Source organism: Neolamprologus multifasciatus, chromosome 19 (genome assembly GCF_963576455.1).
Source record: "Neolamprologus multifasciatus chromosome 19, fNeoMul1.2, whole genome shotgun sequence".
In the NCBI taxonomy this organism is placed as follows: domain Eukaryota; kingdom Metazoa; phylum Chordata; class Actinopteri; order Cichliformes; family Cichlidae; genus Neolamprologus; species Neolamprologus multifasciatus.
The window spans coordinates 6,379,939-6,398,139 of record NC_140457.1 but is presented as its reverse complement, the minus strand read 5'-3'; the positions used below and the strand labels follow the sequence as shown (position 1 = coordinate 6,398,139).

At 40.2% G+C, this 18,201-nt stretch overlaps 1 protein-coding gene across 5 annotated transcripts in view; it reads right to left on the bottom strand.

The window, feature by feature from the left end:
* The window catches only part of rock2a (rho-associated, coiled-coil containing protein kinase 2a), a 41,933-nt gene extending 23,985 nt beyond the window's left edge, over positions 1 to 17,948 (bottom strand). For all 5 annotated transcript variants that reach the window (XM_085143595.1, XM_085143594.1, XM_085143596.1 and 2 more), the window contains exon 1: positions 17,047 to 17,948. In XM_085143595.1, the coding sequence (XP_084999721.1) occupies positions 17,047 to 17,145 (99 nt within the window). In that variant the 5' untranslated portion in view covers positions 17,146 to 17,948. The remainder of the gene's footprint in view (positions 1 to 17,046) is intronic.
* Between the last annotated feature and the right edge of the window lie 253 nt (positions 17,949 to 18,201).

Here is an 18,201-nt window from a genome sequence, read left to right as displayed (position 1 = left end):
TCTTCCATCCATTGTCCATTATACTTAAAAAAGACCTTATGAGTCACATCTGTGGGCAGATTACTCCAGAGATTTGTTCCATAAAAAAAAGAAAAAGAAAAAAGCATATGTAAATATAGTGAGCAGAGTTCAACAAACAAATGAATAAAAATAAGATAATAAAAATAAGATAATAAAAATAAGTGAAAGTCCACAGTCTCAAAGTTGGATGTCCATTTCCCCAATGTTTTCTGATTTTTATTGTTTGAAATTCTCAGAGAGGAGGGCATTTGTTCCACTCCACATATTTCCTGAATTATTTTTGACCTTTCAAAGACTTAACAAAGAATATCCAAAAACAACAATTTTCTTGGTCAATGGACTTTTTATTTGTTTGTTTAACTGGCACAGATAATAACTGAACTTGACACTGCAGGATAGTTCACATGTTCTCTGATGACTACTAATTAACAACTTTTAACATTTCTGAAAAGAAACTCCTTCGCCTTCAAAAGCGTTAAAAGATCACACCCAGGTTCTTCGGAAAGGGTTTTAAGGAGATCCATATTAGTATCTTTCAGACCATCCAGTAAGCCCTTTAGAGAAGTCATGGTTTTGTTTCCCAGCAGCACATTAATCTGAAAACCATTTGTACAGCCTTTACTAAACCTAAGGGAGCAAAACCAAAAGGCTAGGCTGAGAGGGGACCTCAGAGGGACCTCACATGACCTAAATAAGCAGCTAATGAGCATCCATCCTATTTGGAAAGCTTCTAAAAAAATAAATAAATAAATGATTTTTTTTTTCAAGCATCTTCCATTCCAATAAAGGCAACATGCTAGCTTAAAGCAAATCCAAATTCAACATTACAGACCACTGACCGCCATTCTAAGGACAGTTTATGTTCTGTCTATTTTCTCACCACTGCACAGAACGAAAACAGTTCCACATCAATGCAACCCAGCGAGTCTGAATGAAAAGGGCCAACTTCCCCTCAGCATTTCATTCAACACAACAGTGCTCAACTTGACTGACTGGATACACAAACACCAACTACATACAGAAGAAAATTGTTTTAACTGAAAGCTGTGTTCCTCGAGAGAGACAGACTGTGGAGCAGTGACTCATTTTTCCATCAGCAGCTGCCTTCTTGATTCTCTGATATTCTTCTGATAAATGATGAACACGCTGTTTCTATAACCCTTGGAAAACAGGCGGTCCCAGAGATGAAGTCACCTCCACATACATGCCACACAGTCATAGGCTCAGACCTGCATTTACCACACTCATAGTGCTGAACACCCTCATAGTATTTATAGGCATGTAATAATAATAATAATAATAATAATTTTATTTTTACAGCATGTAAATAGCATACAAAGTGCTTCACAACTTTTTGAAAATCCACACAAAGACACATCCCAACCTACAGTATATAAATTCTAGAGGTGGGAATCACCATACATCCCACGATACGATATTATCACAATACTTAACGCACGATACGATATTATTGCAATTTTTAAAAATATTTTGCGATATTCAGATTCTGTACATAAAGGTAAACTTTATCAATATTCATTTTATCTAATATCAAAGTCTCGCACTCTCATTTCAGTCAGTTTTATTGTTAACAAACTGAACGGTTTGTATTACAGTCTAGTCCAACTTAACTGAATGCAACCATCTGGTACAATTATAGCTATTCTGAACTATGCAATTTGTGAAAACTATGCAGCCCCTTCAGCAACTGAAGAATTTGAAAGTAAATTAAAACAAAATATAATTTTACATTAAATAAAAAAGTTTTAAACTTAATTAAAATAAAACATGTCTTAAATTAAATTAAGTAAACTGTCATGTTTATTGCTGCCATAAAACAAGTTAAACACATTTGGACAGTGAAGGAATGTCAGGATTCTTGCTCAGAAAAAGGATCAACATGCTCTGAAGTCAGAGCACAAAAACCTTTTTGTAACAAAATATCGATTTCTGCTGTCCCTGTATCCATACATTATTAGCAAACAAAATATCACGATACTACACAGTATCGATTTTTCCCCCCACCCCTAATAAATTCATACCTGTTTACAGAGTCTCAGCGGTGATTAAAAAATTGACTACAATTTTAAATATATAGGGACCGTTTCCAATAGTTGGATAAAAGTCCTTAGCGGCCGATGACTTCCTTAAGTCTAGACTCCATGGACATAAGTGTTTGGATGTTCAGTCAGGCTGTCTTCAGTTGGTGTTCGTTTACGAGTATCTTTGCCTTCGGTTTTATGTTCATGTGCTCCTGGCTGAGAACAGGTTACTGACTTGACCAATGAAGACTGTTTTGCAATGAGAAATTCTTTGGTTGTTTTTGCAATATACTTTGGTATATACATTGTCACAAACACTAGTAACTTTGCTTCCACCGTATCTGAGAGCTGATGTGGCATGTGTCTGTTCTCAAGTGGTTCCTTTCCTCCTAACTGCATGTTCTTATATGCCTATTCTCTTGTTCATACTGGTTGGGACGAAGGCTGTGAGAATCTCAGAGTAGTTGCTTCGAGAAAATTAGAGAGACTAATTTAAAGAGAGGTATATTCAATGACTGAGGCCATTAGGAAAGTATTTACCAATGTCATAAAGTAAGGGGGGCAATAGGCTTCTATACAACCAAATTTCTGAGGAAATAGGAACAAGAGGAGTCGCCCCATGCTGGCACTACACACCTATCTTGTGTGGCAGCTCTACCACTTACAGGTATTTGAGAAAGTGTGTGAACAGCTGAATAAAACAAACCCAACATTAGACACACTCATTCTTGTTCTTCCTCTGACACACACAGTCTGATTCATGTTCATCCCCGAAAAATGTGTGGCAGGCAACAAACAAAGCAGCTGATGAGTATTTACCCCGAACTAAACAGTGGCCAGTGCATTATTACTCACAGATGTATTTCAGTTATTCTTGTGACATCTGATTACCTTAAACAAAACAAAACAAATTCTGTTATGCGTGTTGTCCTGTTACATTCTTATTTTTCCCCGACAGGAAAAAAAGCTGGACACTGTACTGCAGTATCGCAGACATTTCATAAGTATGACCCAGGGCAATGCAGGGAAACCATTAAAGAAGCAAAGGACGGACTGTTGCTAACCTCTAATCGTTACAGCGTGTAACAGTAAGGAAGTCATCTATCAACTTTTGTCAGCTATGCATTCCTCAACGGTCAATAAGGAGCAGTTCGTAACACTGGACCGAGCCAAATGAGAACATGAGAACACGACGCAGTGCATACGCTGCATACTTGTCACTTTCCTTTTGCTTTTCTTTTTCTGTCATTATTGCGCTGTTAGGTGTTGTGATACAATCAGTTTCATCACTTCCTTTCTAGTCTTCCCCACTTTTTTGTTCTGTAGCTTCTCAGACTTATCTGCCCGTCCTCCTTCTCTCTCCATCGTTCTCCGCTCGGATGAAATCGGCTTACGTTGAGCGAGCGGAGCACTCTGTTTCATCAACCCAACTTCCCCATTAAAGGACCGACCTCTCACAAAACTACTATTTAAGGGAAAAAAATACACGCATGTGTGGGGGTGGAGAGGGTTTGCCGGGTGCGTGTTTGTGTGCGTGCGTGTGCGTGTACATATACCTACATGCACACATGCGCGAGCATGGCAATACAGGAAATGATCCACCCCACCCCAGGGCTGGCAGATAATTTCACTGTGTCATGAAGCCAGTCCCTGTGTGCAAGTCATTTCCTCTGAGGCACCGTTACTGCTGCTACTGCAGCTCTATATTCGTCAGGCGGTGAGAGACAATAAAAAACACATAATGGATGCATAGTAGCAGTGTCCAAAATTAGCTCAATGAATCAACAGCAAAAATGCAACAACCAAGCATATTTTTAAATAATAAATTGTCTTTTTGTGTCACATTGTAAATTTGATTTAGTCCATATTGTATGTATAATAAAAAAGATGACTACAAATTTTGAAACAAAAAGTATTTTAAATATAACATATATTTATCAGAAGTTAATCAGATATTGCCCGAGTAGAAGTCTTGATCACAAAATTCTGCTGATTGATGTTTTTAAAGTAAATCTCTCAGATTAGTCTTTGCCGTTTAGTGGGGGTTTATTAGGGATTGTGCCTGGCAGGTACTGGTGTGTGTGTGTGTGTGTGTGTGTGTGTGTGTGTGTGTGTGTGTGTGTGTGTGTGTGTGTGTGTGTTGTGCATTACACTCCTGATTTGTTTGAAAATCAGAGTAACCAAACACAATTTCTTGGCACTTTTGATGTGTTCCATTTGTCTTGGAAGTCGGATGTCGGAGTGACATTACCATCGAGATGAGTGTGTTTAAATAGTAACATAATGTAGCAAGCAAACAAACAAAAATAAAAGAAGCAGGATTTATTTTGCCCCTTAGCAAGGTGGAGCCACTGCTGCATTACTAACAACACAACAGCATAGTGCTTGCTTATTGCACAGCTACACAACGTTCACAGATAGAACCCAGTCAATGCTTTGCATATGGCTTGTTTATTTAGAGTCACAAACACACTGCAGTGGTGGCACGGATTTTACACTTTTACTACCGCTTGTGTTCACAGCCGCACAGCCCCCATTAAGTTGGGGTTGGTGGAGCGGCTCCAACTTTCCGAGTTGAAAATTCCGACTTCATCTCGGAAATTCCAACTTCCAACTTCAACTGGAATGCACCATCGGCCACTGATTCATTCCCATGATGTAAGTGTTCACTGAGGCCATTTTAATTCGGCTTTGTAGAATTCTTTTACCATTTTTAAATACAAAACAAAATATGACACCATATGTGGCTGATGTACAGGAAGACAATCCCATTGATTTTATTTTAAAAGTCATGGCTGCCATTGCAGATAGCAGATATTCCCTACCAGCTTGTTCACCTTTCACTGTTGGTGCTTTGCACAATCTCTCTCAATCACTGTACAGACTGACTCTGTATGCTGGCGATAGATTCTCTCTGGCGGGCCACTCTAACCAGAATCTGAAACTGCTGGAGACATGCGACAAGCTCACACCATTGTTCACCGGATAAACATTAGTAATACTAGTCTGCAGCGTCAAACCCCAAGAGCCTCACTGGAGATGAGCCTATTGTTCAATTATAGATTTGTCACAAATTTAAATTCTTCAACAAAACTGTCAGAAAGCATAATTTTCTTGCATACTATACTTTCATGATAACAGCAGTTGCCTGAGTATACAAGCTGGAATCTGTTAGTGTCTGTTAACAAATCGAGTGTATTCATTTAGGGTACTGTGTGCATAGCTTAACTCATTTTCAAAGGCGAAAGAACAGCCCACAAAACCACGACAGGCTCCGTGAAGTGACTTATAATCAGTCCTGCCGGCTATCTATGATAAAACAAGCAGCACTGCTCACCATTTTCCACCAGAGACGGACACACGCCTGAGAAGGCCACACATGCAGCAAATGTACGTGAGATGCATCCTCTTTCCTGTCCATGCAATGAAAGCAAACATGCACAATACATCTTCAAAGTAAGCAGAATGTAAGTGTCATTCACAAGTTCAGAAATTAACCGCCAGTAAACTGTCACATATTGTCAAAGTGAAACGGCTCAAACAGAAGACTGGACAGAGAAAGCTCTACACCCAAGCCAGCACACCGTAAAAGATCGAATGGAGAAGGAATTCAGTTTTGCAGATTTCCAACTTTGGACATGAAAAAGTTGACAAAAGCTGTTTGCTGACAGTTGCCACGAGAAATGCAAAGTAAACACTGGTAACGCTTGGACTGGCTGCAGGCACGTAGCAAACATTCCCCATTTACAAGCTGGACCTCATGGTGATATATTTTTCTTATCCTTGTCCTTTCTGTATCCCTCCTTTAAATAAGATGAATCAAGTGTGGGGGAAGTACAAATAAATGTTACCATGGTGATGATGAGAGGCTCCGCAGCGAGAGAGTGATATTACGTTGGTAGACACGCATTTGGTTTATTTTATTTTATTTTGTTTGCTAATTGCACCAGTCCACTTCAAAATGCTTTCCTGAACCACATTTATAGTAATTCTTACACTGCAGGATTAGCAGTAACCTCAAAGGTCATGCATAATAAGCCATTTAGTGCATTGGAGTTACACAAGGGAAATGACTGCAAATCGCTCTTTCAATTAACTTCCATTACTGTAAAAAAAAAAAATAAATAAATAAAATATAATAAAATAAATGTAAATGTAAAGGCGACTCTGGAAGTCTGTGGAAGCAGCATTACATGAATATTAAATAAGTGGTTAAGTCTCTGGGGGAACGAAGCTGCATCAATAGTTTTAACTTCAATGAATTTGAGACAATAAACAATAAACAGGTAAATATACAACCTTAATAATAATGACAGTCACTAAGACCACAAAATACTGACAATACTCGTTCCTCATTCCTTTAAAATGTGATAAACTGCCATTTCTGGTCTTCGTCATTTGCTAAAGCTCCGATAAGGGTCCTGAAGATGGTTCAGTCACACACAGCAGGGTCGCTTGAAAACAAAATGTGTATATCCTGACTGACTAGCAAGTGGTTGCTTGAGCAAAAAAGGTCGCAAAGAGGGTGATGCACCAAAAACATCCTTGCAACTGCTTTGGTCACTAGGAGATTGCCACAGTAGCCCCCGGTTATAGAAATAAAGCATAACTTTTACTGTGAAGGTGAACAGTCTCCATTCGGTTTATGTTACATCTTTTTTGTTGTTGTTGTTGCAGTTGTTAGCAACAAATGTAATCACAAAGAGGTTTTTGGTGCAGCACCCTCTTTGCCAGCAATTTCTCCTAGCAACATCTAGTAGCCAGTGGGGTTATTGACTGGCCTCTAGGGCTATGTGACTGATGCCTTGCAGTCACTTAGTTATTTTTAATATTTACTGCATTTAAAATCATATGTGTTTATCTTTTACATTCATGATTTTGGACGTTTTGGTCCTCTGTATATCTGGATATATAGCCCTTTCGGATAACGAATGTAGCGTTGGCTTCGCTTAAATTAAAGGGAATGTTTATTTCTGTAATAATGAATGTGAGTAATTAGATTATCCAATCAGTTTCTTTAGCACACTTTGATATATAGTAGGCTACACTTCCTTGTAGAGTTATTAACATCCTTACAGGCTCCTTGAGCTGATAGGAGTATCTTCCCAGTCAGGCTTATCAGTATGAATTGCTACGTATCTATTAGATGGCTCTTTATCTTTGCTATACTGTAATTCAGCCCGTGGGTTATGGCTCGTCGCATAGCAACTCCTGCAAAATACAAAGAGCTGAGACTGGTTGAAGTCGCAGGAGGCAGGCATTTTATAAGAGCGCCGTTTCGGCACATTCTATTCTTCTCCCTTTTTATTTACCCAACCTGCCGCTGACAGAGCAGTTGTTCTCCCCTCGCCTGCTGCCATTCTTTATCACCCTATAAAAAGCCACGTGGATCCACCAGTCAAGAATGCAATGATGTTAACCTGAAAGAAGCTAAAAGCAGAAAAGGAATAGCCCTAACTATTAAAAGTCACAACCTCCCTCTGCTCCACTTTTAGTCCACTCCCCCCCACCACTCTCCCTCTCCTCATAACTGTCTCATCACTAGGCATGTGGAACAGAAAACAAGCAGCACTGCTCTGAGCTTTAAAAGGATTGAGCAGAAAGTTGATGTTTTGATAGAATTCCAGCAGTTTTAAAAATAGTTGTGTGGATAAATGGTGGGCTGGCCAGCCGGGCAGAGCGAGGGGACCTTGCCAAGCAGAGCCCATAAACTCTTCGAGAAAGACAACAGCAGGAATCCTGGGTTCACAAATAGCTCAGCTAATGTCTCCACTGGGAATAACAATTACTTCTTGCTCCTGAATTTGACATATTTTTGTCTCATGCTCCTGCGCCCTCCCCACGCTTTATTATTAAGTACACTGAGGAATGTGCCAGGAAAAAAGGGGCAAGGGAAGACTGCTTGCACATAAAAACTTAATCTCAAATCTTATAATAACGATGTTCTGTCAACCAGCCATTCTGCTGTTTGACATTTAAACTCATGTTCTAACCATTGAGCACAAAGACTGCATTTGTGCAAAGCACACTTCATTTTTGCGACAACCTGTCACAAGTCATACTAAAATGTTGTTTTTACTGACAATTAACCCAAGGATTACATCAAGCCTGCCCTGGTTAATGGCTACCATTTTCCGGCAAACTGTTGGGCCTCAAGTCTCTGAAGAAAATTCCTCTGATTAAGCAATCCAAGAGGGAAACCGAACCCTTTCCTTAGAATTCAGAAATTACTTTATTTTAAGTCTATTGCCACAGACCGTATAAAAGACAGACATAGTTTCTTAGTTTAAGAAGTGAAGCCAACCTAGAAGTTTCCTTAACCTGCATTCCTTTTAATGCCAGCAGGATGTGATGCCTGCAGTTGCAAAAATTACAAAAATCTATAAGTAGTAAATGTTTTGTGTCATACTGAGTAAAATGTTCTCTGGCTAACAGCTTTCGACAGTCAAAGCCACCACTCATTCAGCACATCTGGTTTGAGCAGGAAACAGCAGGATGGCAACGCTGAAAAAAATGCTCTTCAGAAGCTAACCGGTGGCAACGTGGTGGCTATTTCCATATGTTCTCACATTTATAAAATGCTTTTCTTGCCTTATTGACCTCTTTAGGCTACAAGTTACATTCTAGCTGTGCATAAAGTGTGTTATTCTATACATTTCAAGTACTTACTCTACTACACACCCACAGCCAAACCATACATGTGTTTGGACTGTGGAAGGAAGCAGGGTTCAAATGAGGCGAGTTGCCCGTGCTAACCACTGCACAACCATACCACCCAATCTGGGGCAAATTTAAATTACAACACACACACACACACACACACACAAAAAAAAACATAGCACTAAGATGACATCATTAGGCTAGGATTTTGTTTCGATCCTTTGGCATGTCTGAGTACATTTGTATATAAATATTTTTAGCATAGACACAAACCATTTCAATTATAACTGCCAGCTTCAACACAAACACTCCCGGTCTAAACTCGAGTGCGAACATACGAATGTCCTTGTTTGTGTTTATTAAAGGCAGTGAACTCACTGACAATCTGTAGCTGTTTGGTAATGAGCTGTATAGCTCTATTGTTGCTGCTGGCTACACACAATGCAGGCTGTGTGTTGCTAAGATCAACTGAATAAATGTTGTTTGCTTGTGAAAATGGACACTAATGCGTATCTATGAGTGCCCGAGCCTGTGCATAAGCATGTGTGCATGACAGAAAGTTTGTGTATGCGTGTAGGAGGCTGTGTTTCACCAGCAGGTTGTGATGGAATGATAAGGCTGAGGCCAGATGGATTGTGCGTTATGCGTGGGAGCCTCCTGTTCTCTTCTCTGCTCTTCTCACTCACACCCTCAGTTGAAACTAAAAATATACCAAGACTCAGGTATTAAACTCCTCAATGCTCGCGCCACCAGGGGAAGATTTTGCACAGCATGACAACAAAGTCAACAACGGGATTGTTGCCGTCACTGTTAACCACAGAGCCATTTGCATAACTGAGTTCATGACCTTTACAGTTTTGATCGGTGTGGGAACTGAAAGTTCTTCAAAAGTTAAGTCTTCCTGCAGAGCAGTAAGATTCAAAAACTATGCAGGAAGGTCACAGAACCTGAGTGCTGCATTATAACCAAATCCTACTTTAAGTTAAAATATCAACCACAGTCTTTATGTCTAGACAAAAACAGCAAAGAGATTAAGGTGAAATCTCTGTGTGCATACATGAGAACCCTATACCACCGTAAACACATCAATACCTCAGATTTCAGCTTTGCTTCTAGTCCAAATGTCATATTAGGGAGAAGTCTGGTTTATTTCAACCTGGCAGACTTCTAAATATTGTGTCTGGAAGAGTCATGTTAACTTTATATTCTCTGTTGTGGCGACTGAGGGAAATGTGGACTCAAAAAATATGAGAAAACTGGCATGCTGGCCCAATCACTACCAGCGTCTTTTGTTATGTGTGTGTGTGAGGCTGACTGAGTGTGGCCATAGTGTCAAAGTCCTTCCAATTCTGGTTTAGAGTAGGCTCAAAGTCCACAGAAGAAGAGCCAAATCACATGGATGATGACACAGGGAAGACAGAAATGCAGGAAAACAACACAAAGTTCCTGTAACACAACACAAGGAAACTAGTACTGTTTCCTGCCCTCATGTTTGATGCAAAGAGGGGGGTCATTCCAATGCCACGATTGGAAAATCTCCATGTAAATTCAATTCTTCAAATTCAAATTCTTCAAAGTCAATTCTTGTGCTTGCATTCTTCCTCATTCTAAAATTTCTTCTCACATCCCTGTTGGACAGCTCCTGACTCATATCTTGTTCCATTTGTCTGAGGCATTATATAACATGAAATCAAGGTGCTGAGAATTAGGTGTTTATTAATGTGTGGGTATTTTAAGGTGTGGACTTTGATTTTTGTTCAGTTAGTAATTAATTTTTTTACAGCTGGCTAAGGAAAAGCAAAATGAACACTCGAGATTTATCAGAATTTACTTAAGTAATGTAACACAAAGTATAAATGTTTGCATGAACTGCCTGCAAGTAGTTACAGAAAAACAGGTGATGGCCGTCCAAGATTAGCACTAATCTTTTCGACTTGAGAGCAGCCGCTTCACTAGAGATTTTCTCAAAAATGTGTCCAACAAACTGTAACAGAAAAACAAGAGCAGGGGCACAAATGTGATCGTTAATTAACTACAGAACTGTGGGCAAAGATCCATCTTTAAATATGATCTGGCATCAACTGCAAAGAACATATTATATATAGTCATAGACTTCTGATGTTAAGGGAAATGACTGTGTCACTTTTTATCAACTCTCCGTTGTAGTATTTCTTGCACTAATGTTGCAATTTAGCTTAAAAACACAGTCTGACTCAACCCACTGCCTGCTTTGATGAACCGCTGTTTACAGTGGTTTCAAAATGGTCACACTGGGCATATCATAGGCAAAAAAGCAATATACCTGTGATAGGGCAACACTGAGAAGTGAACATCAATACACAAATGTATAAAGTTGTATTCAAAATACATGCTGTGCAACACAAAACAATATTTTTTACAAAATCTTAACTTGCTGCCAAATGTAGAGCAACCCATTGAGTGTCCAATGTATAGGAAACAGCAAATGAGGAAATGAGGTTCATTTAGGACAAAAGTTCATTCTTGGCCAGGTTGGGTAACTTCCTGGGGTTCTCAGAGTGTCGCTGACAGGAAACCACCTGTCTGACACGTAAATCTTTAACAACCAGCATCATATTACTTTAATCACCAAAATTAATGAGATGCAACATGTCAATTAGTTAGCTTTATTAGTGTAAAAAAAGCCAGGTGTTGGTTTTTGCCCTTAGTTTGCTTTTGTGCTGAGCTACTATCTATGGTATTAATGATCTCTGCAGGTAAACATGCAACATCGACAACCAGCCAAACATCCCTGTTGTAATGCAAGACATACACATTATAATCAAGTAGAGGACCCCTCTACTCCCTGATTTGCGCCTGCAGACATCCCACGGTGGCAGCAAGCCAGCAGAGACCAGAGTGTGTCCTTGCAAGATGAGCTTTGCGGTTAAAACCCACGCCTAACAATCAGAACTAAACTACCAAACGACCCAGTTCCCTACATCAATATTTGTTCTACTCCTCAGTTTTTTTTTAAGTTTATGGAGATCCCCTGTAAAGGCATATGCTTTTAAGTTCAGCAACTAGATGATGTTTGCTAAGCCAATGAATAAATAATCAGAATTAAAATACTGACCTAAATAAATAAATTTTTAAATTTCCCCTTCTCTTTTTCTTTCTTACAGGCCTTAAGTTTTTTTTTTATTTCCAAAAAAGCCTCTGGTGGGCCATGTATGGCTTTAATAAACAAGGAAAACCCTTATCATGTTTCCTAGCTCTGACCACTAAAGGAGACCAGGAGCTGCATAACTGAAGTGAAGGTTGACATTTTGAGACTGCTGAGGGTTTGCACACCCGGAAGACGCCGGGTCTTCTTCACTGGAGTGGAGCGAAAAACCAAAAAAAGACCATGGAGAGGCCCGGCCGACTCACCAGAGGTGGTGTGGAGCCGAGAGACCGGCTTGTTTTGAAGGAAAAAAAATTGGCTGGGGCCACCATCCCCAGTGCCTTATAAGGCAGTGTTTCTATCCAGCTAGCACACTGGTCTGGTCTGCTGCTGCTGTTTGCCTGAGAGCAACTCAACTACACTCCAGAGAAGAAGCCAAAACTCAGGTTGACAAAGAGGGGATATCATTTATCCCAATAGCTACAGAAGAAGAAAGTCTAGTGTAGGTGAGAAGTGGAGTGACAATAAGTTAAAGGGGAGGGGAAGAAAGAAAAAAGCTGAAGAAAATGTGAGATGGGAGATGCTCAATGAGAAGAAAAAAAATTAATGGAAAAAAAACAAAACAAAATGAATCATATATGAGTAGGAATAGGGGGAGAAAAAAAAGGGCGTGAATAACCAGTACTAAGCAAAAGAGACAGCATATGTATTAAAAGGCTTTCCCAACTAATGCTGAATAAAAAGAGCATCACTCCAAATGATCTTAAAAGAAATGGACAGGGATTGCCCCCCAGAGATAAACTGGAAGGCATCATACAAGCTTTTAGCTCTATTTCCTATATCATTCACACATAAGTGCTGTGCATTAAGTTATCTGCACGCCCTGGGCCTGCAAAAGTATGAAAACACAGTTAACATACCTGCAGTGTGTTTAACAAGCCTGAGGGGAGGGGCCGAGAGAAAAGTAGGGCCAGGGAAAAGAGATAAGGCTAGAAAGCGAATGGGGAAAGTGCAGGCAGGACAGAAGTCTATGGAACTTTGAGCCCCATGTATGGCTGCCAACTATTTACTCAGTGAGGTCATTTCCTTTAGGACAGCAGAAACTTGAGTGATTTGCAAATAACCTGTCCATATTTTAGTTTTGTCTTTTTCTTTAATTCCAGAAAAGGCCTCATCTTGTGCTTGCTCCTTAACAATCACTGCCTGTACTTGGAGCTGCCAAGTTAAGTCCTGCACTTCAGTCAGCAGTGGTGTGCTGCCAAATAACGATCCCTACCGTTTGCACAAGGGGAAGGTTGCTGAGACTTAAGGTTACGCTTGATCGAGTGCTGATAGAGGCAATATAGTGATCTACAGTTTATATAACCACAGAGTGGGGCGGCATTAACGCATCATTTAAGTATTATTTTTTCCCCTGGCTGTTCTGTGGCTGGATTTACAGATAGCAGCAGCTCTGCTCCCTCTCATCACAAGAGTTGAAGATTGACTAAGGAAGGTGACTGAGTTTCCCTGACAGATGCTGCACATTCCTCCACGTCAGTTTTCCTTATCCTAAGGGAAGCCTGCCCACTGCTCCTTAAATGCCTTACCTTCATGATCACTTAAAAAAGGAAACGGAAAGGAAAAAAAAGCACGAACCTGAAATTAATTACAGAGTTTCCTTCATTAAACTGTTAGTGAGAAGAATAAAGGGTCCACACAATGTGCCTCCCTCTGGTACCGTTGCCATGCCACAATAACAGGGGATTTGTGATTCATTATTTACCAAATATGAGCCTGTGAGCAATTATCTAGGCACTTTAAGTATGCATGTTTTTCCTTCACCTGCAACCCCCCCCCCTCCCAAAACCCAAACAAAAACAAGACATATCTTAGCATTTATTGTTTGTGAGCATGCGTGTGTCTGAACACACCGAGCAGCAAAACTTCTTGATCCCAGCGACAGCACCGAGGCTGCTAAAAATGGAAAACCGCAGCCTGTTCTCTCCTACGCATGCTTCCCACTCAACTTTTGTCTCAAACACTCAACACCTCTCTCTCCCCAGCTCATGTGCAGGAAGTAAACACCACCGGTGGTCAAGTTATGCCGAATTCTTCCTCAGGACTTGACCGGGATTGCCTCAAGTTGTATGGAGGGGGGCGGGAGAACCTCAGGGGAAGGGATGTATGGGAAAGGGGGGTGGGCTGAGTCAGAAGGGGCCCATTAAAAGGGGTGAGGTGATGCTTTTTAAGATAGAGCTGACAGTGTGTTTGCACTCTGTCACATCCAGTTAGGGGCCCCAGAAATTCAAACACCACCCTGTAACTTTAAAGCTAAGGTAGGCAACATCACACAATGTTGGCTAAAAGTTACAGTTAATAGGTCTGAAAATAGCTTCGGATTCCAGCTTTCCTAGGGTCCAGAAAATAACCGAGATCTAAATTTATGTTGGGAGAACAGAGTTGATCTAAATTGTCGGAAGACCTCTTTTTCCCATTTAAGCCCAAAGTCGTGATATACACTGGTGTAATGGAAGGATTTTTCCACTGCCTTATGCAACGTTAGGTCAGACAGACACATTTAAACAGTTTCAATTCTAATACATCAGTCCTTTGCCAAGTTAGAAAGCAAAAGTTATTTGATTGTATCAATAGCAATAATTGCAAACGCTATCCTTATTTGGCTCAACATCCATTACTTCTGGGCCATCGTCCATACCCTGACAATCACTGAACTGCTAAAGAAATCACCAGATGTGGGTGGTTAATGAAAGGTCTGCAATCAGGCAAGTCCATCGTCTGTTGGTCCAAAAAAGAAAAAAAATCTTTCAATTGTACGTCACAAGCGGCTGTACAAACAGGTCTGACTCAGCCCTGCACAGGGTAAACACAGGGACCTGAGACATCGTTCACAATCTCATAACTTCTGACCACTTTACCTCTGAGGAAAAAAATTCAGGGAATGCACCGTCTCACTCCCCTCTCCTGAGGAAAGCAAAATAGAAATGGTTGCCAGGCTGTATGTGAATAAGAACCAGCGTGTTGATGTAACAGCACACGGACAACCAGATTAAACAAAGATTACTGGTATGATTTTTTTTAAGGGAAGATAAACAAGAGTATGCAGATGCTACTATGCTGATATTACACAGCATGTTCAAATCTCCTTTTTTTATTGTTAGTTATGTGGAATCTGCGGTGTGAACTTCTTCTGGCTTCTGAAGTGGGGAGTGCTGGGAAAACTTCAAGTACCAATAGATCAGTGGCCGAACTGGAACATCGCCCCAGATCGCTCAACAAAAAGGCACTGACATTTATACCACAAGGGTTTTGGATTATCACAGAAAATAAGCTCTGTGGCAAATTGAAAGTTTATGATATTTACATTTTTCTTTTCTTCAAATGGAAAAATCTCCATAAACTTGCACCAATATGACCACTACGAAGCAACTGTGTTTGCTGTGATGGCATTGAAATCCAAAAACAACTTACGTGGTCTTACTCAGCCACTTCGTCTTGCGGTGCCACTTTGGCACTTATTAAAAGAACAAAGCTAAAGCAAATAAAGAAGTAGTCACCCAACTTGAAGAAAAAAAAGAAAAAACTTGCAAGGGGAAAAAGGGGATCAGAAAAATGACTTTTGCAGATATCACCTGAGGGAGATATTAAACCACAAATACCCAAATCAGTTGGCATTAAATGGTGGTTACCCTGTCAGCTCCCAAGTGGTCAGAGTCCGAGAAAAGTCTCGGCAAAGTCAGCAAGCGAGTGGTTGTCATGGTCAAACTACACAGATTATTTCCAGCAGTAAGAACACATCTGGCTTAGACAATCTCCCATTGTTTGCTACATCTGAGAAAAAGCTCTTTAGGACAATGACCAGACATGACTCTTCCCATGCTACATTCATGTATGTATAAACACACGCAGAGGCTATGTTAAATTTGAGGCCAATATTCAAATGGAGGGGTAAGATAGCTGTCAGAGAAAGACAAACAGAAGATAGATTTTACATGCCTCTCAATTCTAATCAAACGCAATGCTGTATGTAAGCACCAGAGCGTACTAAAATCCCACCCTACAAAACAGAAATATTCAAATCAAAATGATCTCCAGTCAGAATCTAATAGCAGCTGCTGAGAGTACAATAAACTAAACACATACTCACCGTTTTACCTCTTTAAAGTTAGTTTTTCTCCTTCAGCTACAAAGATATCATGAAAGTAATCTTCAATGATTTTCATCATTACTACTACTACTACTACTAAGGGACAAAACTCCAGTTTCCAGAAGACTATATTAATTAACTGTAAAATTAATTAATTAAATTTATTTGGGCAAATATAGAGAACCAATTTAGGCAATATCCAGAAACAAAAAAGTAAGCCATTATCACATTGTTCGTGACACTGACATGATATAAACTAACACTTCCAATGACTTATATATTTGTTTTCCTTAATACTATTGCTCGTTTATTATCTTGTCACTTATTTATATTCGGGAGGTCAAAGGGGAAAAACAAATGGAAGATAAATACAATTTAAATAATAATTAAGTGGAACTTCAGATAAAATCTACATATTTACCTGAGTGGTTGAAACAGTAGGAGATGCTAGTTTTACAACTTCATACTAATTGTTTTCTTCTCATTAAAATAAATAAATGTTAGGTGGTACAGGAGTATGAGACAAATTTTCATATTTTCTTCTAGTTTAATTTTTAATTTAATTCTAAACAATGTTATTATATATATTTTCTGATATTAATTGCTTCCGATATGGCTTATTGGATTTTTGGCAGACTGGGTCCTCCATAGACAACATCCTATTTACATACCAGTGTAGGAAGACTGCAATGGTTCTGTGGTTACATCTGGGACTGATAGGACTACAGTGGCTTGGTGGGCCCATATGTTATCTAAAAATATTAGTCTCCATGAAAACACCCAGGGGAGCGATCTCAAGTAGTTAATCCTAATCTGTAGACAGGCCTCAAAGAGCCCCAAACTGCTCTGTCTGCACCCAGATTTAACTATTAATCAGGCCTGTCTACAGTGTCTCCACCAGGCGATAACACTTAAATCATAAACTGCACCGTTTTAACATGAAAAGGTGTTTAAATGCAATTAGCTCACCTGAGGGCGTGCATGCGTGCCTAGCCATTCAGCGAACAGACAACATCATTAATAACCTATGAAGTGGATCCCACTTGACTCACCAGTAAACTTTCCAGGTTTATGGCAGATCTGGGGTCTCTGATCATGTCCTCCAGCTTCTTCAGCCGGGTTTCCATCCTCCTCTCGGCGCCCAGCGACATGACTGCGCCGTCGTTGGTGGTTAAAAGTTGGGTTTTAAAAACTAATGAAGAGGCTTTTCCAAACTGTTTGAGTTTACATGTGAACCCTCTTTGTTCCTGGCTAATGGCCGCAGGCCTGGCGGAGCAGCCTTTGGGCTCCCAGCCCACCCAAATCGCTTCCAACAGGAATGGTGTGCACAACGAGGAGAAAATATTCCCAATGCTTCCAAAAACATAAAACTTGCCAAGTGAGAGGGGGCCGTCAGTTAGCAAACCCGCCCGGCTTTAAGCTAGGAATGACGACTTGAACTATCACCTCTCGTTAAGTGGAAGATGCATTTTTTTAAACTTGGCGATAAAGTTTGAATTTACCAGCAACAGGCAGCAAAGCAGGGCGTTTTCTTTGCCCCCTTTTTACTCCCCTTTCCTTCTGGGTTTCGACCGCTTGGAATTTTTTATTTTTTTCTTCCTGGACTTGCTATCTTTAGGAGGGAAAAATCCGCTTCGTTTCACCCCATTCAACAACGCTTTAGCCCGTTAGAAGTGGAGTTTATCCTCGGTGCTGCCACAAGTCCTCCGAACGGGTAATAACGTCTGTTCTCCCGCGCTGAATTTTTAATAAGCACTCGCTCGCCTCTTCCTGGATTTCTTCTCGCATTTTCGCATTTGTCCTTCTCGCTTCAAGACGTGGACGCCAAAAAAAATAAGTTTCTCTCGCAGAGAAAACTCATCCAGCAGCTGAATTCCTCACCGTACACTCACATCTACACACCAACACACACACGGAGGCTGTACTCTCGCACTCTCCGCCCCCTGACATCGACACACACACACCGAGGACTCAATTACCCAAAATCCACCAGTCCTGCCCTCCAACCTGGATATCGCTTGAGATAAATTTCTCGTGTAATCTTTTAATATCAAAAACTTTAACTCTTCTCTTTAGTAGGTCAAAAATATCCATTCTTTGTTAGTTCATAACTGTAATAAGTTTATATTATTAACAATAAGTACGAGCAAGACAACCACAAAGATGATCAAAAGAAAGTACACTCTTTTCAAATTCTAAGGTTTTAT